General features: G+C 47.5%; 1 protein-coding gene across 1 annotated transcript; it reads right to left on the bottom strand.

Moving 5' to 3' along the window:
* Positions 1-5535: 5535 nt before the first annotated feature.
* On the bottom strand, positions 5536-23035 carry LOC144589747 (putative G-protein coupled receptor 139). Its single transcript, XM_078394846.1, has 2 exons — positions 22969-23035; positions 5536-6437 (listed from the first exon to the last, which is right to left on the bottom strand). Exons 1-2 carry the CDS (start codon positions 23033-23035, stop codon positions 5536-5538), a joined length of 969 nt encoding a protein of 322 aa, XP_078250972.1.
* Positions 23036-24633: the final 1598 nt, after the last annotated feature.

Raw genomic sequence — 24633 nt, 5'->3', positions numbered from 1 at the left:
TTCAATCCTTTTGTCGCACAACATCTGACTATTCCTCCCAGGCCCAACCATTTAATGGAAATATTGACTTTGATCCACCATCCTTCTGCAGGTTAATGCTCCCAAGGATCCTGCTATTAATTGTCTGGTTACCCCTTAGATTTAACCTCCCCAAATGATATACACCAATGCTGATTAACTTAGATAGGTGGCAAATGGAGTTTGCGATTGTGATGTTTAAGAGATATTTAGATAGCCATATAAACATGCAGTGAACAGATCTTGTGCGGGGAATTGGGATTAATTTGAGTTGAAATTTTGTCGGCACAAACATTTTGGGCTGAAGTGGCTGTTACTGCGTTGTACTGCTCTTTCTTCCATGTTCCCCTCTGTAAACTCCATTTGCCAAATCTTAGCCAAGATCTCCAACCTGTCCATGCCCTACTGTATCCTTTGACAGCGTTTCTTGCCAGACACCGTACTTATCTGCAAACCTAATAAGAAGTCCGCTTGTATTGTTCTTCAACTCGTTGATACATTTCACACAAAACATAGGCCAATGCGCTGGTCACAGGCCTCCAGCTGTGGAAACATCCCTCCACCATTACCATCAGATTTTTTTGTGATCAAGCAGATTTTGGATCCCATTTACCAGCTCACAGTGGGAACCCTGGAGTTAATATTCTGGACTAACCGATCAAAGTGATCCATGTGTAATGCTTCACTAAAGTTCATATGGACCCTACCCTCAAACATCACCGTTACTTCTTCCAAATACTCAGATTTGTTATCCAAGATCTGCCTCGCAGAAAGCTTTGGTGAATAAGACCATGTTTTTCAAAGTGAGTAAATCGTGTCCGATAGAATAATCTCTCGCTAAGGAGGGCTCGGTGCCAAAGTCTGAGAGATCCAGGTGACCAGAGATCTTACAACGGTGTGGACACCCACCGAACGTTGTCACTGTTTTAGTCACGGTGGGTTTTGGAGAAACAGTGTGAGTAACACTGCAGTCACCTGTGCAGAGATACAGATATCTGGAAGGACATGGAACTTAGAACAGTACAGCATTGAAGTCAAAGCAAACCACTCCGGTTTGTCGGATTTCCATCTGATGGATGGAATTAACACACCTGGCCATTGATTCGCAGAAACGCATTCTATCAAGACCTTCACCCACGCTTACATTCTTCTGATCATTCCCTCCCTCGCGTTGCCATCAGGCTGCACCACTCCGTCCTTCCGATACCACAGCCCGAACCTTCATATCTCTCTTCCCATTTCCCTGAAACCCCCACCACAGTCTCCCCCGACGATATCCCCGTTGCCTCTTAATGTCCCTGATAATGGACTGATTATACAAACAACCCTTTCTGCGTTCCGCAGAGACCGTTCCCACCGTAACTCCCTGGTCCACTCGTCCCTTCCTACCCAAATCACCCCATCCCCGGCACCTTCCCCTGCAAATAGACAATAGACAATAGACATTAGGTGCAGGAGTAGGCCATTCAGCCCTTCGAGTCAGCACCGCCATTCAATGCGATCATGGCTGATCACTCTCAATCAGTACCCCGTTCCTGCCTTATCATATATATCATATATATCATATATATATACAGCCGGAAACAGGTCTTTTCGGCCCTCCAAGTCCGGCACCCAGCGATCCCCGTACATTAACACTATCCTACACCCACTAGGGACAATTTTTACATTTTACCCAGCCAATTAACCTACATACCTGTACGTCTTTGGAGTGTGGGAGGAAACCGAAGATCTCGGAGAAAACCCACGCAGGTCACGGGGAGAACGTACAAACTCCTTACAGAGCAGCACCCGTAGTCAGGATCGAACCTGAGTCTCCGGCGCTGCATTCGCTGTAAAGCAGCAACTCTACCGCTGCGCTACCATGCCGCTACCGTACCTTCTCCCCATACCCCCTCACTCCGCTATCCTTAAGAGCTCTATCCAGCTCTCTCTTGAAAGCATCCAACGAACTGGCCTCCACTGCCTTCTGAGGCAGAGAATTCCACACCTTCACCACTCTCTGACTGAAAAAGTTCTTCCTCCTCTCCGTTCTAAATGGCCTACCCCTTATTCTTAAACTGTGGCCCCTTGTTCTGGACTCCCCCAACATTGGGAACATGTTTCCTGCCTCTAATGTGTCCAATCCCCTAATTATCTTATACGTTTAAATAAGATCCCCCCTCATCCTTCTAAATTCCAGTGTATACAAGCCTAATTGCTCCAGCCTTTCAACATACGACAGTCCCGCCATTCCGGGAATCAACCTAGTGCACGCCCTCAATAGCAAGAATATCCTTCCTCAAATTTGGAGACCAAAACTGCACACAGTACTCCAGGTGCGGTCTCACCAGGGCCCGGTACAACTGTAGAAGGACCTCTTCGCTCCTATACTCAACTCCTCTTGTTACGAAGGCCAACATTCCATTGGCTTTCTTCACTGCCTGCTGTACCTGCATGCTTCCTTTCAGTGACTGATGCACTAGGACACCCAGATCTCGTTGAACATCCCCTCTTCCTAACTTGACACCATTCAGATAATAATCTGTCTTTCTATTCTTACTTCCAAAGTGAATAACCTCACACTTATCTACATTAAACTGCATCTGCCATGTATCCGCCCACTCACACAACCTGTCCAAGTCACCCTGCAGCCTTATTGCATCTTCCTCACAATTCCTCACAAATGCAGGAGATGCAACACCTGTCGCTTTACCTCCCCCCTTAACTCCATCCAAGAACCCAAACAGTCTTTCCAGGTGAGAAAGAGGTTTAACTGCACCTCCTCCAACCTCATCTATTGTATCCGCTGCTCTAGATATCAACTTTTTTACATCGGCGAAACCAAACGCAGGCTCGGCGATCGTTTCGCTCAACACCTGCTTTTGGCTCAACACCTGCTTTCAGTCCGCCTTAACCAACCTGATCTCCCGGTGGCTGAGCACTTCAACTCCCCCTCCCATTCCCAGTCTGACCTTTCTGTCAGGAGCCTCCTCCAGTGCCATAGTGAGGCCCACCGGAAAGTGGAGGAACAGCACCTCATATTTCGCTTGGGCAGCTTGCAGCCCAGCGGTATGAACATTGACTTCTCCAACTTTAGATAGTTCCTCTGTCCATCTCTTCCCATCCCCTTCCCAGTTCTCCCTCTATCTTCCCGTCTCCACCTATATACTTCCTTTGTCCCGCCCCCCACATCAGTCTGAAGAAGGGCGATGACCCGAAACGTCACCCATTCCTTCTCTCCTGAGATGCTGCCTGACCTGCTGAGTTACTCCAGCATTTTGTGAATAAATACCTTCGATTTGAACCAGCATCTGCAGTTATTTTCCTACTATACAAACAATACACATCAACACACGATTTCGAGGAATTTATTATTCCAACCTTTGCTTACTCTTGTGTAATTCAACGCACCACAATTAAAGATGAGATAGCGAGTTCCTGGTTCTTGGTTCTTTCTTGTTTCTTGGTCCTCCAAAATATTCCAAATGGAATTTAAACTGGAGATGGAGGAGTATGGACTTAAGCAAGAAGGGCTTCTTGGAGAAGAAGAGCTGCCTTAAATTTAGTTGCGTCTGGTTGAGTAGCTATAGTGGGGTGAAGACTATTCCATGCTTTAATTGTGCGAGGGAAGAATGAAGAATGAAGTTACACTATGGGGACGACTGGCATCGTTTAATGTCCTTTCTTTGAGCGAGATCGGTTTACGAAGCAGTCGGGTTAGATTGAAGGTGCGAGGGCTCAGACCACGAAGGTGAAGTGACCCGGGTCGAGCAGGACAGTAGGATCACAAGGCACAATATATGAGTGTAGGGGACGTAGAAGAGCGAGGTCGGACCAACCAGGGGAGTTCGGTCAGATCATCGACGAGATTTGGATCAATATCCGGCTGAGGTGGGTCAGGACATCCGGGAGAATTAGGTCAGGATATTCGCGAGTGTTGAGTCGCAGCACCTGGAGTGATGGGCCAGACAATCCGGGTAAATTAGGGCAGACCTCCAGGGAGAAATCGATCAGATCATCCGGGAGAGTTGTGTCGGACCAGTCGGAGAGTTAGGGCGGATCATTCAGGGGTTAGTTCAGTTCAGTTAGCGAATAGGGAGAAATGGTTCAAACCAGAGAGGAATATAGAAAATATAACCACGTGCTCTCTGGGCGGCAGCGACGAGGCCTTTATCTCCATCCCGTGCTGAGATTGGGAATGTGACACTGAACCAATTTCCTGAACTGGTGCAGCCCTTCAGCTAATGTAGTCTACCACCGCAGTTGGGGAGGGAGCGATATGTATCCAAATGACTGAGTCGTGAAACGTGGAGCGGGATCTGCAAATGGTGGTGATCCAATGCAGCTGCTCTCGTTATCCTCTTGCTGGCGGAAGTTTGGCGTTTGGGAGGTGTCGGCTGAGCAGTCGGCCGAGGAAGCGCATTGCCTGTTGCAAACGCCTGGAGCGGTAGCGGGGGTGGTGTTATCGAGGGATTAATGTTTGCGCAGGTGGACAGTATCAATCTGGAGGCTTGCTTGTCATGGAAGGTGTGGGGTTCTTCAGCTTTGCTGGAGCTGCAGCCTCCCGGGATAGCGGAGGGTATTTCAGGACTTTCGGAGTTGAGTCATTCGCGACTGAGTGGCGCGACTCTGACAGGCTCTTGCAGTCAATAGATATATGTGACAGCTCCATTTGTGTTCCTGGTGATGGTGGGGGAATCAGCGTCATGTAATTTTCATTGAATGTGGAGGGGAGGTGGTGAAGGATGGCCATTGCCTGGTGCTATTGTGGTGCGAATTTCGCCACCAGTTTACAGTATTAAAAAAAATGTTGGACGATGAGAATCAGAGGGAAGTCGAACCGAGATAATGGAAGCGAAGCCAGTAAAATTAATTAAGAATTCAGAGAGCAGACTGGGGAGAATAAAGCTCGCAATGCTACACGAGGAAACAGCAGAACGGGCGCGGTCCGATTGAGCTAACGCGTCCTGAAGGGAATAGACAGTTGTAGGGCGGAACGAAGCTGGAATGGTCAGCTGACTGATCGGCGAGTCAGAAAGATCATAGTGGGACAAATGCGGGCTTTTCTGTTCGGGTAAACTGAATAGACGAATGGACCAGTTTTGTTTTCTGATTGAATCTGACAGATTCAATTTCTTCTCGTGCCATAAATAGACGCGCCAGCCAAACAGGAGGAACTGAGACATTTTGGGCACCGTATCGATGACACTAGGCACGTAGTATAGAGATTCGCCGTCACTGGTCTATATTGGTGGAGAATCATCAAAGTGTGCGAGTGCTGAGTTTGAGAGGCAACGACTCACCGTTTCTCAGGAGGCATATCTCTGAGAGTGAGGGAACAGGGTGACAGATTGTGGGTCGAGGGTCACTAACTGGGAGATTGTGTGAGTTGCGTGCCGAGTCACTGCGGGTAGAGTCTGACCGTCCACACAATATGTGGTTACTAGGTCACATTCTCCTGGCACAGTGAATGTTGCTTGCAGGTACCAAGACCTTCAGGAAGCAGCGCGAACTGTGAGCTGCTCCGGGATTCGCTCATTGGTGAGTAATGAATCGAAGCACTGAGGCGAACGCATATTTCACGGCGCCTATTACCTGCTCTCTAAACTTCGACTGGGTGGCAGCGTAAATGAATGTGTTCGTGCAGCAGCTGAAGTTCCTTAGCAAATATCCGACATAGGCGAAAGTAATTTCAGCTTCATTTCCTCCCGTTCCTATCCCTGTGGCCTGATAATAGATGAATTCCGCGACATTGGTTAGCCACAGGAGAATGAAGCTGCCGGATAGTGTGAAGAGTAAAACCACAGACCTCCTCCTGCTCTCCATCTCCGGGTCACTGCTGTTCTCCCCTTTACTCTGACCCCTCAGCCTCTTACGGACCCTGCTGGCCACTAAAATGTGCCGGACTGTCAGAGCGTTGAGCAGCAGGATTACAGCGAAGGGGAGGAACGGAGTTAAAGCAATGTCGAGCCAGTCAAGTGCCACCCACCCGGGGTCAGTAAAGTAACTTGGCTTCGGATAACAGAACCACGGTACATTGTCGATGATCGATCTGGGTCCATAAGTGAAGTAAAGTGGACCGTTCTTCAGACAGAACAGAACGCCGGTTGTTGCGAGAACCACGGCCGCAGTTTTCCCGGTGCAATATTTTGTTTTCAGCTTCTGGCAACAAATGGCGACAAACCGATCAAAGGTGAAAGTGACGGTGAACCAGACGGAACAGTTAACAGCGATGCGAGACAGGACTCGGAGTACGATGCAGACAGCAGTAATGTTCAGGAAGCACACCGGGAAATAATGGTAATTGATCTGATACAAAATTACCTCAGTGACAATCACTTGTAGATCCGCCGCTGCCATGGCCACCAGGTAGCGAGTGGTGCAGGTGGAGAGGCCGCACTTACCCCGGGACAGGATCACCACCGCCACCAAATTCACTGCAGAACAAGAACGGAAGTGGGTAAGAATTAGGAACAGCAGTATGACTCTCGTCCTAAAACACTATCCATCAAGATAATTGAGGTTTCGACCTTCAGAGCTAAATTTTCTGCTGTACTCTCCAATCTTCTGACTTGGTCGATGTCATGGAATCTACCGAACATTGTCTCAATGAAGCACCTTAAAGAACCAGCCGCCTCTGGTTTCTATGACGTCGAACGCAAGACTTTCAACAATCATTGGAGTCCACAATTTAGCATCAACTGAGTCCCACACGGTTCATGCTTCTTCCTGAACGCGAGTCACATACTGCTTGACTGCGTTGTCTGGACAACGTTATCCTCGCACAGCCCGGGATATCTACTCACTGCACTCTCCCAATACATGCTCCCCGCCCGGTCTCGATTCATACTCCCCTCAATGTCCGGAATACATACTGCCCGCATCATCCCGATACACACTCTTGCAGTGTCGCGTTGCATACTCCTGCACTATTCGGATACAGACGCCACACACTGTCTAGGATACTCCCGCATTGTCAGGGATACATACATCTCTCATTGTCCGGGATACAGACTTTTCGCACAGCCCGGGATATCCACTCACTGTACTATCCGTGATACATTGTTCCGCACTCTCCGTGATATATACTCCCACACTATCCGTGATATATACTCCCGCACTGTGATATAGACTCCCACACTATCCGTGATATATACTTCCGCACTGTGATATAGACTCCCACACTCTCCGTGATATATACTCCCACACTATCCGTGATATATACACCCGCACTGTGATATAGACTCCCACACTATCCGTGATATATACTCCCGCACTGTGATATAGACTCCCACACTATCCGTGATATATATGTAATGTCCCGTCATATCTGTTAGTCTTGTGTCATGTTCTGTGTTTAGATTCTCATTTCAGGTCCCTTGACTTCCTGCCATTGTAATTGTCTGCCCCGCCTTGATTGTTTCCACCTGTGTGCCCTTACCTCATGTATATATAGTCCACGCCTCCCTTTGTCCTGTGCCAGTTCGTATTGTGATTCATGTGCTCTGATTCATGTGCTCTCGGTCGTAGTATAGCTAGTAAGTAATTTTTGTAACTAATGTTTTTGTAGCTGAGTACGTTTAGAGTTTTTGGTTCGAATCGCAGTGTTCTTTAATGTGAAAATTAAAGAACGCCTTTATTTTCTCCAAATTGACTCTTGTGTGTGAGTCGTGCGTTTGAGTCCAGTTCCTGTGTGCCCCAGAGCATAACAGAACGAACTGGCCATAATATGGACTCAGCCGACTCTAAGATTTGGAAATCAGCCCTTGCCAACCAGGGCACTAAGATCCAGCACCAGGAGGAGCAGCTGCGCTCAGTCAGTCACGGGGTGCGCGAGCTGAACGATAGACAAGGCGAGTTCCAGTCATCAGTGACGACCCAGATTAACCACCTCGCTGTACAACTCCATCAGGTTCTGGCTCGTCTCGACCCAACCTCGGCAGCTTCTCCACTGGCTCACGTTGAACCTTCAGCCGGCCATCCGCCTGCTGTTCCGGCCACGCCTGCGAACCCCACGCTGATTCTACGCCTGGCTTCACCAGATAATTTCTCTGGAGACTCGGAAAATTGTATATCATTCCTTGTACAATGTGATCTCCACTTCAAGCATAACCCTGCACACTTCCCCTCAGACCAGGCCAGGGTAGCATTTATTGTGTCCCATTTGACGGGACGAGCCGCAGCATGGGTCACTGCGGAGTGGTCTCGGGGCTCCACAGTCTGTCAGGATCTAGACCTCTTCCAAAGAACATTTAGCAGTATTTTTGATCACACTTCCTCTGCTAAGGAAGCTTCCCGAGTCTTACTGCAGCTAAAACAGAACACTCGCCCAGTGATAGACTATGCCATTGACTTCCGAACCCTTGCAACAGACAGTGGGTGGAATATGCCTGCACAAGTGGATGCATTCATGAATGGGTTGTCGGAGGCTATAAAGGACAGACTTTCACCTTTTGAGTTACCCAGTGATCTAGAGACATTAATTACCACGGCTATTCGTGTCGATAACAGGATAAAGGAAAAGGAAAGCCACCAGGCTGCTGATCGTCCTCCCAATCACCAGCGGCGCTCCTCCGGGTCCTTCACACCGAAGAAGTCATCGTTCCCTGTCCATCGCTGGCCGGAGAAAACAGCGTCCTCTCAGCCGTCGGAGGAACCCATGCAGCTAGGACGAACCAGGCTGACTCCGGAGCAGCGACAGCGCCGCCTGAAGGACGGAGCCTGCTTTTATTGCGGTCAACAAGGACACCGTCTGGCCGACTGCTCGGTAAAAGGGGTGGCTCACCAGTGAAAAGGAGGACACTGGTGAGCCAATTCCCCGTTTCGGACTTACCTCCTCGACCTCTGACACAGGCCACCCTCACTCTGAATCAGCAAATTGTGACTCGGGGGGTTTTGATCGACTCCGGAGCCGACGAGAGTCTCATGGACTGGACTCTAGGTCGATCGTGTAAGGTTAAATCTGTGCCCTTGTTACAACCTATTGTGGCGAGCGCTTTAGATGGACGTCAGTTGTTTGAGATAACTCATCGTACAGAACCTGTCAAAGTCATGTTCAATGCTAACCATGTGGAGATAATGTCTTTTCACTTGTTTGACTCAGCTCAACATCCCTTGGTCTTTGGTTTCCCTTGGCTGCAGAAACACAATCCTCAGATTGATTGGCGATCTGGTAAGATCAGACGATGGGGGGTTGAGTGCACACAATCATGTCTTGTTGAACCAGTGAACAAAGGGGTGAGTTACGGGAAGATCGGGGCGGTTTTGGGAATAAATGTTCTTAAATCTGAAGAAATAAAGATTTCTAATGATGATGATGACTATCCCGATCTGTCGAAGGTTCCACCATGTTACCATGAACTGAAGGAGGTGTTCAACAAGTCCAGGGCCTCCTCATCGACCTTTCGACTGCGCTATCAACCTGCTGCCGGGGGGGGGGGGCCTATTCCCAAGGGGCGACTGTACTCCATATCCGGCCCGAGAGGAAGGCGATGGATGAGTACATTGAGTCCTCCCTGAGGACGGGCATTATTCGCCCGCCCTCCTCGGCAGCAGGCGCGGGGTTTTTCTTTGTGGGCAAGAAAGATGGGTCACTTCGTCCCTGCATAGATTACAGCTTCCTAAACGAGATTACGATCAAGAATCGTTACCCACTTCCTTTGATGTCTTCTGCTTTTGAACTGTTGCACAAAGCCAAAGTATTCACTAAACTAGACTTAAGGAATGCATACCATCTATTGAGAATCAGAGAGGGGGATGAGTGGAAAACTGGGTTTAACACCCCTAACGGGCACTACGAGTATTTGGTGATGCCGTTCGGGTTAACCAATGCCCCCGCAGTCTTCCAAGCTTTTATGAACGAGGTCCTCAGGGAATTTCGCAATGAGTGTGTTTTTGTCTACCTTGATGACATTCTTATCATCTCTCCAGACATACAGTCTCATGAGCGTCATGTCAAGTGTGTGTGCAGAAGCTCTTAGCTAACCGTCTGTATGTGAAGGCCGAGAAGTGCGACTTCCACGCAGACACAATGTCCTTTCTGGGCTACATTATATCGGCCGACCACATCCAGATGGACCCTGATAAGGTCAGTGCGGTGGCCAATTGGCCCACCCCCGCTAACAGAAAGAAGGTGCAACAGTTTATCGGATTTGCAAACTTTTACAGACGTTTTATTAGAGACTTCAGTGCTGTTGCTGCTCCTCTGCACTCTCTCACGTCTTCCAAGACCTAGTTCCAGTGGAATCCTCCGGCCGAAGCCGCCTTCCAGCGCCTCAAAACATTGTTCACCAACGCTCCTGTTCTGACCATCCCAGATCCCCAGAGACAGTTCATTGTGGAGGTGGATGCCTCCAACGAGGGGATTGGGGCGGTACTTTCCCAGAGAGCGGAGAAGGACAACCGGATTCATCCCTGTGCCTACCTGTCACGTAAGTTGACCCCCGCAGAAAAAAATTACGATGTCGGAAACAAAGAACTGCTGGCGGTCAGAGCCGCATTGGGGGAGTGGAGGCACTGGCTGGAGGGGGCCGAGCAGCCTTTTCTGGTATGGACAGATCACAAGAACCTGGAATACATCCGTAAAGCCAAGAGACTCAACTCACGTCAGGCCAGATGGACTCTGTTCTTTAGTAGGTTCAACTTTTCTCTGTCTTACAGGCCCGGTTCCCAGAACACAAAACCAGACGCCCTGTCCCGACTTTATGACCCTGAACCTGATACCAGAAAACCCGAACCCATCCTGCCACTTAACCGTGTGGTAGGAGCGGTGTCTTGGCAGATCGAAACAGATGTGAAGCAGGCTAATGATGAGACTCCAGCACCGAGTGGCTGTCCTACTAACTGTTTGTTTGTTCCTGTGACATTGCGCCCCCAGTTAATCCACTGGGCTCACACGTCCCTGCTCACATGCCATCCAGGTGCCAAGAGAACTGTTTTTGTGGTTAAACAGCGTTTTTGGTGGCCTTCACTTGAGAAGGATGTAGCTGAATATGTGGCCGCCTGCCCTGTCTGTGCAAGGAGCAAGCCCTCCAGACAAGCCCAAGCGGGCCTGCTGTACCCACTTTCAGTCCCTCAGAGGCCCTGGTCCCACATCTCTATTGACTTTGTTACTGGGTTGCCGGCCTCCAAAGGTAACACAACTGTCCTGATGGTGGTAGACCGATTTTCAAAGATGGTACATTTTATCGCTGTGGCCAAGCTCCCCTCTGCCAAAGAGACGGCAGAGGTAATGATGCCTCACGTTTTCCGTATCCATGGTTTCCCTACAGACATTGTCTCGGACCGAGGTCCTCAGTTTGTGTCCAAGTTTTGGAGTGAGTTTTGTTCCTTCATAGGTGCCACCGTCAGCCTGTCTTCTGGTTACCATCCGCAATCCAATGGCCAGACTGAGCGGATGAACCAGGAGCTCGAGACCTGCTTGCGCTGTCTGATCGCGCAGAACCAGACCACCTGGAGCGACCATCTCATCTGGGTCGAGCACGCACGCAACACGCTTCCTACGGCTGCCACGGGACTCACACCCTTCCAATGTGCCTACGGCTACCAGCCCCCCTTGTTCTCGGCTTATGAGGGTGAGGTGACGGTGCCTTCTGCCCACGCAATGATCCGACGCTGTCGCCGAATCTGGGACGGAGCTCGGAGGGTTCTACTCCGGGGTCAGTCCCGGATGAAAGCGGCAGCCGACCGCCACCGCAGATCCGCTCCGCATTATCGCCCAGGCCAGAAGGTATGGCTGCTACAAAGGACTTGCCACTTCACGTCCACGCCAGAAAGCTGGCTCCAAGGTTCGTGGGTCAATTTCCCATTTCGAAAGTCATTAACCCTGTTTCGGTCCGTCTACAACTCCCCAGGTCATTAAGGGTTCACCCTACATTCCACGTCAGCAAAATAAAACCGGTCAAGGAAAGTGCACTCGTGCCCGCCTCCAAGCCCCCTCCACCCCCCGGCTCGTCGACGGTGGTCCGGTCTACACAGTTAAGGCACTTCTTGCAGTCCGCAAGAGAGGTCGCGGTCACCAGTTTCTCGTCGACTGGGAACGCTACGGTCCTGATGAGAGGTGCTGGATTCCTGCCAGCTTCATTTTGGACAAAACTTTGATCAAGGACTTTGACAAGACTCATCCTGACCAGCCTGGACCGTCAGGAGTCGGTCCTAAATGGGGGGGGGGGTACTGTAATGTCCCGTCATATCTGTTAGTCTTGTGTCATGTTCTGTGTTTAGATTCTCATTTCAGGTCCCTTGACTTCCTGCCATTGTAATTGTCAGCCCCGCCTTGATTGTTTCCACCTGTGTGCCCTTACCTCATGTATATATAGTCCACGCCTCCCTTTGTCCTGTGCCAGTTCGTATTGTGATTCATGTGCTCTGATTCATGTGCTCTCGGTCGTAATATAGCTAGTAAGTAATTTTTGTAACTAATGTTTTTGTAACTGAGTAAGTTTAGAGTTTTTGGTTCGAATCGCAGTGTTCTTTAATGTGAAAATTAAAGAACGCCTTTATTTTCTCCAAATTGACTCTTGTGTGTGAGTCGTGCGTTGAGTCCAGTTCCTGTGTGCCCCAGAGCATAACAATACACTCCCGCACTGTGATATAGACTCCCACACTATCCGTGATATATACTCCCACACTATCCGTGATATATACTCCCGCACTGTGATATAGACTCCCACACTATCCGTGATATATACTCCCACACTATCCGTGATATATACTCGTGCACTGTGATATATACTCCCACACTATCCGTGATATATACTCCCACAGTATCCGTGACACATACCACCGCACTCTCCGTGATATATACTCCCACACACCCCGTGATACACACTCCAACACTATCCGTGATATATACTCCCACACTATCCGTGATATATACTCCCACACTATCCGTGATATATACTCCCACACTATCCGTTGTATATACTCCCACACTATCCGTGATATATACTCCCACACTCCCCGTGATATATACCCCCGCACTATCCGTGATATATACTCCCACACTATCCGTGATATATATTCCCGCACTATCCGTGATATATACTCCCACACTATCCGTGATATATACTCCCACACTATCCGTGATATATACTCCCACACTCCCCGTGATATATACTCCCACACTATCCGTGATATATACTCCCACACTATCCGTAATATATACTCGTGCACTGTGATATATACTCCCACACTCCCCGTGATATATACTCCCACACTATCCGTGATATATACTCCCACACTATCCGTGATATATACACCCGCACTGTGATATATACTCCCACACTATCCGTGATATATACTCCCACACTATCCGTGATATATACTCCCACACTATCCGTGATATATACTCCCACACTATCCGCGATATATACTCCCGCACTGTGATATATACTCCCACACTCCCCGTGATATATACTCCCACACTATCCGTGATATATACTCCCACATTCCCCGTGATATATACTCCCACACTCCCCGTGATATATACCCCCACACTATCCGTGATATATACTCGTGCACAGTGATATATACTCCCGCACTATCCGTGAGATATACTCCCACACTATCCGTGATATATACTCCCGCACTGTGATATATACTCCCACACTATCCGTGATATATACTCCCACACTATCCGTGATATATACTCCCACACTATCCGTGATATATACTCCCGCACTGTGATATATACTCCCACACTATCCGTGATATATACTCCCGCACTATCCGTGATATATACTCCCGCACTGTGATATATACTCCCGCACTATCCGTGATATATACTCCCACACTATCCGTGATATATACTCCCGCACTGTGATATATACTCCCACACTATCCGTGATATATACTCCCACACTCCCCGTGATATATACTCCCACACTATCCGTGATATATACTCCCGCACTATCCGCGATATATACTCCCACACTATCCGTGATATATACTCCCGCACTGTGATATATACTCCCACACTCCCCGTGATATATACTCCCACACTATCCGTGATATATACTCCCGCACTATCCGCGATATATACTCCCGCACTGTGATATATACTCCCACACTATCCGTGATATATACTCCCGCACTGTGATATATACTCCCACACTCCCCGTGATATATACTCCCACACTCCCCGTGATATATAGCCCCAGACTATCCGTGATATATACTCGTGCACTGTGATATATACTCCCACACTATCCGTGATATATACTCCCACACTATCCGTGATATATACTCCCACACTCCCCGTGATATATACTCCCACACTCCCCGTGATATATACTCCCACACTATCCGTGATATATACTCCCACACTATCCGTGATATATACTCCCACACTCCCCGTGATATATACTCCCACACTCCCCGTGATATATACTCCCACACTATCCGTGATATATACTCCCACACTATCCGTGATATATACTCCCACACTCCCCGTGATATATACTCCCACACTCCCCGTGATATATACTCCCACACTATCCGTGATATATACTCCCGCACTATCCGTGATATAACATATAACATATAACATATAACAACTACAGCATGGAAACAGGCCTGTCCGGCCCTACCAGTCCACGCCGACCATTCTCCCTGACCTAGTCTCATCTACCTGCACTCAGACCATAACCCTCCAATCCCCTCCTATCCATATACCTATCCAATTTACTCTTAAATAATAAAATCGAGCCAGCCTCCACCACTTCCACCGGAAGCCCATTCCATACAGCCACAACCCTCTGAGTAAAGAAGTTCCCCCTCATGTTACCCCTCAACCTTTGTCCCTCAATTCTGAAGCTATGTCCCCTTGTTGGAATCTTCCCCACTCTCAAAGGGAAAAGCCTACCCACGTCAACTCTGTCCGTCCCTCTCAAAATTTTAAAAACCTCTATCAAGTCCCCCCTCAACCTTCTACGCTCCAAAGAATAAAGACCCAACCTGTTCAACCTCTCCCTGTAGCTTAAGTGCTGAAACCCAGGCAACATTCTAGTAAATCTCCTCTGTACCCTCTCCATTTTGTCGACATCCTTCCTATAATTTGGCGACCAGAACTGCACACCATACTCCAGATTCGGCCTCACCAATGCCCTGTACAATTTCAACATTACATCCCAACTTCTATACTCGATGCTCTGATTTATAAAGGCAAGCATACCAAACGCCTTCTTCACCACCCTATCCACATGAGATTCCACCTTCAGGGAACAATGCACAGTTATTCCCAGATCCCTCTGTTCCACTGCATTCCTCAATTCCCTACCATTTACCCTGTACGTCCTATTTTGATTTGTCCTACCAAAATGCAGCACCTCACACTTATCAGCATTAAACTCCATCTGCCATCTTTCAGCCCACCCTTCCAAAAGGCCCAAGTCTCTCTGTAGACTTTGAAAATCTACCTCACTATCAACTACTCCACCTATCTTAGTATCATCTGCATATTTACTAATCCAATTTGCCACACCATCATCCAGATCATTAATGTAAATGACAAACAACAGTGGACCCAACACAGATCCTTGGGGCACTCCACTAGACACTGGCCTCCAACCTGACATACAATTGTCAACCGTTACCCTCTGGTATCTCCCATTCAGCCATTGTTGAATCCATCTTGCAACCTCACTATTAATACCCAACGATTTAACCTTCTTAATCAACCTTCCATGTGGAACCTTGTCAAATGCCTTACTGAAGTCCATATAGACAACATCCACAGCCTTGCCCTTATCAATTTCCCTGGTAACCTCTTCAAAAAATTCAAGAAGATTAGTCAAACATGACCTTCCAGGCACAAATCCATGTTGACTGTTTCTAATCAGGCCTTGATTATCCAAATAATTATATATATTGTCCCTAAGTATCTTTTCCATTAATTTTCCCACCACAGACGTCAAACTAATAGGTCTATAATTGCTAGGTTTACTTTTAGAACCTTTTTTAAACAAAGGCACAACATGCGCAATGCGCCAATCTTCCGGCACCATCCCTGTTTCTAATGACGTTTGAAATATTTCCGTCATAGCCCCTGCTATTTCTGCACTAACTTCCCTCAATGTCCTAGGGAATATCCTATCAGGACCTGGAGACTTATCCACTTTTATATTCTTCAAAAGTGTCCGTACCTCCTCTTCTTTAATCCTCCTAATTCCATCACTACTCTACTTGTTTCGCTTACCTCACATAATTCAATATCCTTCTCCTCGGTAAATACTGAAGAAAATAAATTGTTTAATATCTCCCCCATTTCTTCCGGCTCAGCACATAGCTGTCCACTCTGACTCTCTAATGGACCAATTTTACCCCTCACTATCCTTTTGCTATTGACATATCTGTAGAACCCCTTGGGGTTTACTTTTACATTACTTGCCAAAGCAGCCTCATATCTTTTCTTCGCTTTTCTAATTTCCTTTTTAAGATTCCTTTTACATTCTTTATATTCCTCAAGAACCTCATTTACTCCCTGCCGCTTATATTTATTGTATATCTCCCTCTTTTTCCGAACCAAGTGTCCAATTTCCCTGGAAAACCACGGCTCTTTCAAATTATTATTCTTTCCTTTCCACCGAACAGGGACATAAAGACTCTGTACTCTCAAAATTTCACCGTTAAATATCCTCCATTTCTCTATTATATCCTTTTCATAAAACAACAATTTCCATTTCACTCCTTTTAAATCCTTTCTCATCTCCTCAAAATTAGCCTTTCTCCAATCCAAAATCTCAACCCTTGGTCCAGATTTGACCTTCTCCATAATGATATTGAAACTAATGGCATTATGATCACTAGACCCAAAGTGCTCCTCAACACATACCTCCGTCACCTGACCCATCTCATTTCCTAACAGGAGGTCCAACACTGCCCCTTCTCTGGTAGGCACCTCTACATATTGCTGCAAAAAACTATCCTGCACACATTTTACAAACTCCAAACCATCCAGCCCTTTAACAGAATGTGATTCCCAGTCTATATACGGAAAATTGAAATCACCCACAATCACCACTCTGTGCTTACTACTAATATCTGCTATCTCCTTACATATTTGCTCTTCCAATTCTCGTTCCCTATTTGGCGGTCTATAATACACCCCTATAAGTGTTGCTAAACCTTTCTCATTTCTGAGTTCCACCCAAACAGCCTCCTTAATCGAGCCTTCTAGTCTGTCCTGCCAAAGCACTGCTGTGATATCCTCCCTGACAAGCAATGCAACACCCCCACCTCTTGCCCCTCCGATTCTATCACATCTGAAACAATGAAATCCTGGAATATTTAATTGCCAATCGCAACCCTCCTGCAACCATGTTTCACTGATCGCCACAACATCATACTTCCAGATGTCAATCCAGGCTCTAAGTTCATCCACCTTTCTTACAATGCTCCTAGCATTAAAATATACACAATTAAGGGACCCATCATTTCTTATTCTCAGTTTATTTCTTTTCCCTTCTTTCTCTCCTACATATTGGGTCTGAGTGTTTCCCCTTTCTGCCTCCTGTCTCACACACTGCCTATTAGCTATCTGTGTTTGAGTCCCTCCCCCCAACCGTACTAGTTTAAAGTCTCCGCAGTTATTTTAGCAAATCTCCCCGCCAGGATATTGGTTCCCCTCGGGTTCAGATGCAACCCATCCTTTTTGTACAGGTCATACTTCCCCCAGAAGAGGTCCCAATGATCCAGAAACTTGAAACCCTGCTCCCTGCACCAGTTCCTCAGCCACGTATTTATCCTCCACCTCACTCCATTCCTATTCTCACTATCGCGTGGCACAGGCAGTAAGCCTGAGATTATTACTTTGGAAGTCCTTTTTTTTAACTCTCTTCCTAGCCCCCTGAATTCTCCTTTCAGGACCTCTTCCCTTATCCTACCTATATTGTTGGTACCTATATGTACCACGACCTCTGGCTCCTCTCCCTCCCCTTTCAGGATATCCTGGACACGCTCAGACACATCCCGGACACCGGCACCAGGGAGGCAAACCACCATCCGGGTCTCCCGACTGCGTCCACAGAAACGCCTATCTGACCCCCTCACTATAGAGTCCCCTATTACTACTGCTCTCCTCTTCCTTTCCCTACCCTTCTGAGCAACAGGGCCGGACTCCTTGCCAGAGGCCCGGGCACCGTCGTTGCCCCCAGGTAGGCTGTCCCCCCCAACAGTACTTAAACAGGAGTACTTATTTCCAAGGGGTACAGCCACCGGGGTACTCCCTAGTCCCTGCCTCTGTTCCTTGCTCCCCCTAACAGTGACCCACTTGTCTACCTCCCGTGGTCTAGGAGTGACCACCTCCCTGTAACTCCTATCTATAACCTCCTCACTCTCCCTGATCAGACGGAGGTCATCAATCTGCCGCTCCAGGTTCCTAATACGGTCCCTTAGGAGCCCCATCTCGTCACACCTGGCGCAGATGTGGATGTCTGGAAGACTATCAGACTCCCAGATTCCCCACATCTGACACCCAGAACAAAAAACTGCCCTGGCAGTCATACTCTCCAAACAAAGCCCCGCGCTCGGTTACTAAACCTACCGCCCGGCCGCTACTCCAACCGCTCCAACCGCCCACCCAAAAGAACTGAGTGATCTCCTGGGAGAGGCGAAAAACCGGATAAAAAATCCAGGCCAATTTGGGAAAAAATCCGGGAAATTCCTCTCCGACCCCAAGCTAGGCGATCGAAACTAGTCCCGCACTGTGATATATACTCCCGCACTGTGATATATACTCCCACACTCCCCGTGATATATACTCCCACACTATCCGTGATATATACTCCCGCACTATCCGTGATATATACTCCCGCACTATCCGTGATATATACTCCCACACTATCCGTGATATATACTCCCGCACTATCCGTGATATATACTCCCGCACTATCCGTGATATATACTCCCGCACTATCCGTGATATATACTCCCGCACTATCCGTGATATATAATAATAATAATAATAATATTTTTATTTTATATAGCGCCTTATCACATGCTCAAAGCGCTTTACAAATACATTTAACATAGAGACAAACAGACAAACTATCCTGACGGAAAAGCGGCGAATACTCAACGCCAGCGTCCTCTCACGTCAGGGTCCGGCAGCAGACATCAAAAAGCACAAGACACACAGATACAATTTTTTACACAAAACAGCCATCACAGTGATTGCTCTAGGCATACCCTCACTGTGATGGAAGGCAAAGTCTTATCTCCTCCTCATTCTTCTCCCGTGGCGCCACGAGGCAGTCGAGGCTTCCAACCCCTTGAAGCCCCCACCGGGCGATGTAAAGTCCCAGGGCCGAGCCACGCAGGGCGATGAGAGTCCTGAGCCCCCACCGGGCGATGTAAAGTGCCGCGGCCGAGCCACGCAGGGCGATGAGAGTCCTGGGCCCCCACTGGGCGATGTAAAGTGCCGCGGCCAGGCCACGCAGGGCGATGAGAGTCCTGAGCCCCCACCGGGCGATGTAAAGTGCTGCGGCCAGGCCACGCAGGGCGATGAAGGGCCTGCGGGCGGGTTGATCGTACCTTGCGCTTCGGGGCGGTCGAAGCTGCTACGGCTGGAGCTCCCAAAAGCCGGTCGCCAGCCAGGGACCTGCGAACTCCCAATGTTGCGGTCTGCAGGGCCCACGGCCGAAGCCTCCGAGATGGTAAGTCCAGGCCCTGCGACCGGAGTCTTCGAGGTCGATCCCAGCTGGAGGCCGCCGACTCCACGATGTTAGGCCGTAGCGCGAACGGAGATACGACACGGTACAGGTCGCATCTCCGTTGAGGAGGAGATTGAAAAAAAGGTTTCCCCCACCCCCCCCCACCACCCCCCTACATACACAGAATTAAAAATAAAACAAAACGTACATTTAAGAACGACAATGACAAAAAAAACACCAAAAAAAACGGAGAGACTGCCGGTGAGCCGCAGCTGCAGAACACAGCCACGCCCCTATATACCCCCACACTATCCGTGATATATACTCCCACACTCCCCGTGATATATACTCCCACACACTCCGTGATATATACTCCCACACTATCCGTAATATGTACTCCCGCACTATCCGGGATAGCTATTCACTGCACTCCCCGTGAATTATTCTTCTGCACTATCGGTGATACATACTCCCGCACTATCCGGGAAACATACCCTCGGCTCTGTCCGGAATACAGACTCCCCGCACTGGCCGAAACACATGCCCCCGCACTATCCGCGATAACCCCCCCCCCCCCCCCCCCCCGCAATGCCCTGGATAAATACTCCCTGCACTGTCCGGAATACAAACTCTCTACATTGAGACCATCCAACCACATTAGGTTTCGGAAGTTGTGACGAGTTCGCCTCTCATACTTCTAACCCCTAAAAATGAAACCTAGTCCATCCAAACCCCGATGCCCAAATCTCTGTTCCTTTGAACGAATGTACCGCATTTCGCCGCAATCGCTCTCTGGCAGAGAATATCATTCCCAGGGACATAAACAATAAGAATATCGACATTTTACGTTCAATATTCTGAACACTATTAAATATTGAACCAGACGTTCCGCACTATTCGCAAAACATTTGTTTCCCTCAATGTCGAGGAAGCTACCGATGAATTCGGTAAAAAAGCAACAATGACAGAAACTCTGTCCGGCCAATCCACTGACTGGATAGCTTAGTTTTGCTAAGTTTAGTTCAGTTCAGTTTAATTTACTTGAGTTTAGTTTAGTTTAGTTTAGTTTAGTTTAGTTTAATTTAGAGATACATCGCGGAAGAAAGCCGTTCGCCCACCGACTGCACACCGACCATACACTAACACCATTCTACACATTAGGGACAATTTACATTTTTACCGAAACGAATTAACCTGCAGCCCTGTACGCCGTTGGAGTGCATCAAGGAATTCGGAACTCCCGAGGAAAACAGGGAAATGTTTTAAACAAGTACATGCAGTGTTATAGAGTCACAGAGTCACACAGAATGGGAACACAACCTGCAGCCCAGTTCGTCCATGCCGACGAAGATGCCCCATGTAAGCACGTTCCATTTACCTGCATTTGCCCCATATCCCTCTGAACCTGAAATGTGTGGTTTCCCCAGTGTCCGGGTAGACAATAATAGACAATAGACAATAGACAATGGGTGCAGGAGTAGGCCATTCAGCTCTTCGAGCCAGCACCGCCATTCAATGCGATCATGACTGATCACTCTCAATCAGTACCCCGTTCCTGCCTTCTCCCCATACCCCCTCACTCCGCTATCCTTAAGAGCTCTATCCAGCTCTCTCTTGAAAGCATCCAACGAACTGGCCTCCACTGCCTTCTGAGGCAGAGAATTCCACACCTTCACCACTCTCTGACTGAAAAAGTTCTTCTTCATCTCCGTTCTAAATGGCCTACCCCTTATTCTTAAACTGTGGCCCCTTGTTCTGGACTCCCCCAACATTGGGAACATGTTTCCTGCCTCTGATGTGTCCAATCCCCTAATTATCTTATATGTTTCAATAAGACCCCCCCTCATCCTTCTAAATTCCAGTGTATACAAACCTAATTACTCCAGCCTTTCAACCTTTACTCCCACAGTTTAACAAAAAACAGAATGGCAAAGTGTAATTTGATTTCCCCCTACTTGCTCAATCTCAACAGGATTCAGCCCTTTTAGGACTGGTGTAGTTCCTACTTTTAATTTAGAGACACAGCGCGGAAACAGGTACTTCGGCTGATCCAATCCGTGCTGACCAGCGATCCCCGCACACTAACTCGATCCTGCACATTTGATACAATTCACAATCCTTACTGAAGCCAATGGAATGTGCGAGGAAATCGGAGCTCCCGGAAAAAAACCCCACGCAGGTCACGGGGAAAACATACCAACTCCGTACAGACAGCACCCGAGATCAGGATCGATCCCGGGTCTCTGGCACTGTAAGGCAGCAACTCTACCGCTGCGGCACCGTGTTAGTACTGCGGGACGGTCATCACTTCGCTCATCAACAATTGCCAGTCTGTCACCATTCCGAGATTAAGCCGCCTCCAGACGGAATCCTTCCAAAGTCCATAACTTCCTATTTACCCATGTTTCCCCCCACCTGTCCTGTATTTTCCAACTCAATCCGCGCCAGTGCATCACTCTTAATCATCTCCTTATTTCCGTAACTCGGAATCCCGCCCTACATTAAGAAAGCGGCATTCTCAGAAATATTTCCAGATTCAAATCATTAATGTACTGCATCTTGTGACCAGCTCTGCTTTAATTCGGTGGGGTTTCATCCGTACCTGGTATGGGGGTGGGGGTGGGGTGGGGGGTTGGGGGGGTGGGGGGGTGGACGACGACGACGACGACGACGACGACGACGACGATTTATTATTTTCTTGTCACGCAGCTAATTTGCAGTTCGCCCTAATGTATCACTACCTTTCCCACCTGGGGCTTTATCTGAGCTCTTCCAAGAATATTAATTCACCAGACATGTCCTCCCATAATATACGAGTTACATCGTCAGAAGCTGCACTACGTTTATCTAACTTTCTATCCATGACATTAGTTTTCCACGGTCAATATTCTGACATCAATCATCTTATAATGAATTGGAGCCTTTTTCCAATAATTACTTTTAGAAGCAGTTTAGTTCCTCCTTCCATGTTTTTACCGAGATACATTTCCGCAAATTTAATGCATTTGGCAAAAAATTGAAAGATGACAATAATTTATCCAACGTTCCACAGAAGGACTTTAGCACTTGCGGTAGACATCATCCCGATTCTTAACGTTTCAACATTAATTCCTTTGGCATCTTCCTTTTATGAACTCCCCCAATTTGCTACCTGTTTTCCCATTAGTGCCTTGATTCCCCAGCATCACTAGAAATACATTGCATTATTTTAACTGAAGACTGAAAGAAAGTATTCCTTTCTTCGTTCGTTCAGCCTTTTCTTTGATGTCCATTACAGATTCGGGCGAAGTCCTACATTAATTTTGCTCTGCTCACTTACCAGGGACTCCAATGACGGCGATGATCACGTACAATATTTTCTCCACGTTGAAATACTCTGCTCCCATTTTCTATTTGAAGAGACGTTTACTTTGATGAAGAAGAAACAAATGTGTGTCGACGCCACATTCCGAGAGCTTTATAGCCTTGTCCATCTCTGCGGGAACATCGAGGTTTCAACTCGGTTAAAAATAGAAACAAAGCGATGACGATAGCGAAGGCAACGCCTCGCTGAGTTGAGTTTGGAGTTTGATTGCGAAATAAGGAAGACTGGATAATGAGTCTGCTGGGTTAAGATGGAGAGACACACTGTCAGCAATTGGACATTACTTTAAATAACTACTGAACCATCTTCTCGTCTTAATCTAGTTGCTGATTAATCCGAAACACCAGGGCACTGCTCAGGGAATGTATCTGCCATGTTTGAAGATACTTATCTACGAAATTAGGTACTTATGTGTAAAATGAAGAAACGAATAAAGAGATAATTGGAACAAAATACAACACAAATGATAAAGTAACTCGGAACAATAAAATACAACGCCCTGCCACTCGTCAGATTAATTCACGTCCTAAAATATTATGACCTTACAAATTGACGTTGCTCAAATTACTACAATCCAGTAAAAATCCAGTTTGTACACTCGTTTCTGCACCTTCGGTTCACACGCCTGCTGCCAGGGTCCTGTTTCTACACTCCGAGTGTAGTACTTTAGCTGTACTCGCCCGTGGTTACACTCCTTCTTATGTCTACCTATCTGTTTCAATATTCCGTTCTTATCATTCCATTGTCTTCACTCGTCCTTCTACATGCCAATGTCTGCACGTCTTACGTGTCTACATTCCTCTTTCTACATTCCTGTTCCTATACGCTTTTATGTTTTATCCGCATCTGCTGTTATCCAATGGCTCGGCCTCGGACCAAGTGTTAAAATTGGTCTTCATGTTGTTTATAATTTCGTAAGAAATAGGAGCAGAATAAGGCCAAACGGCCAATCTGCTCATCAAGTCTACTCCGACATTCAATCATGGGTGATCTATCTATCCCTCCTAACCCCATTCAACCCCATTCAAAACCGTGGTCCGTGCACAAATCTCCCACATTCCCGCCAGCACATTTGCCTTTTTTTGCAGTCACTAACATCGGTCCTCAGATTCCTCCGAGCTACATTTGAAGGCCAAATTTCTTCATCTTTAAGCTTTGCTCATCTTTCCCCATCAGAACCTATTCTCTAAAGAGCGCCCAGGGCACTTTCTGTGAACAGACCTTTCCGTATAACGGATACAGCCCGAAGAAGGGTCTCGACCCGAAACCTCACCCATTCATTCTCTCCAGAGATACTGTCTGTCCCGCTGAGTTAATCCGGCTTTTTTTAAGTCTATAGCGGATACAGCTACGACTTCGACGAAAATATTTTCCCCGTTTCTTGTGTCTCGTCAATAAAATAATATTTGATGTTTAAAAATAAGTTTTCTCGCTGCTATTGTTTCTTCCGTTGGTTTGCAGTTTATGAATCCTGGGCATCTGTTTGTAAACTGTGATTACCATAATTAGTCGTGCCACGGAAAATATATTTCACAATTTCAACTATATGAGAGATTTACAAAGAAATATGGATAAAGCGACGTTCAGTGTGGAAATTTAACCTGACTTGCAATGACTGGC

The sequence above is a fragment of the Rhinoraja longicauda genome, unplaced genomic scaffold, assembly GCF_053455715.1.
Source record: "Rhinoraja longicauda isolate Sanriku21f unplaced genomic scaffold, sRhiLon1.1 Scf000069, whole genome shotgun sequence".
Taxonomy (NCBI): Eukaryota; Metazoa; Chordata; class Chondrichthyes; order Rajiformes; family Arhynchobatidae; genus Rhinoraja; species Rhinoraja longicauda.
This window is presented reverse-complemented; position numbering and strand designations above follow the sequence as displayed.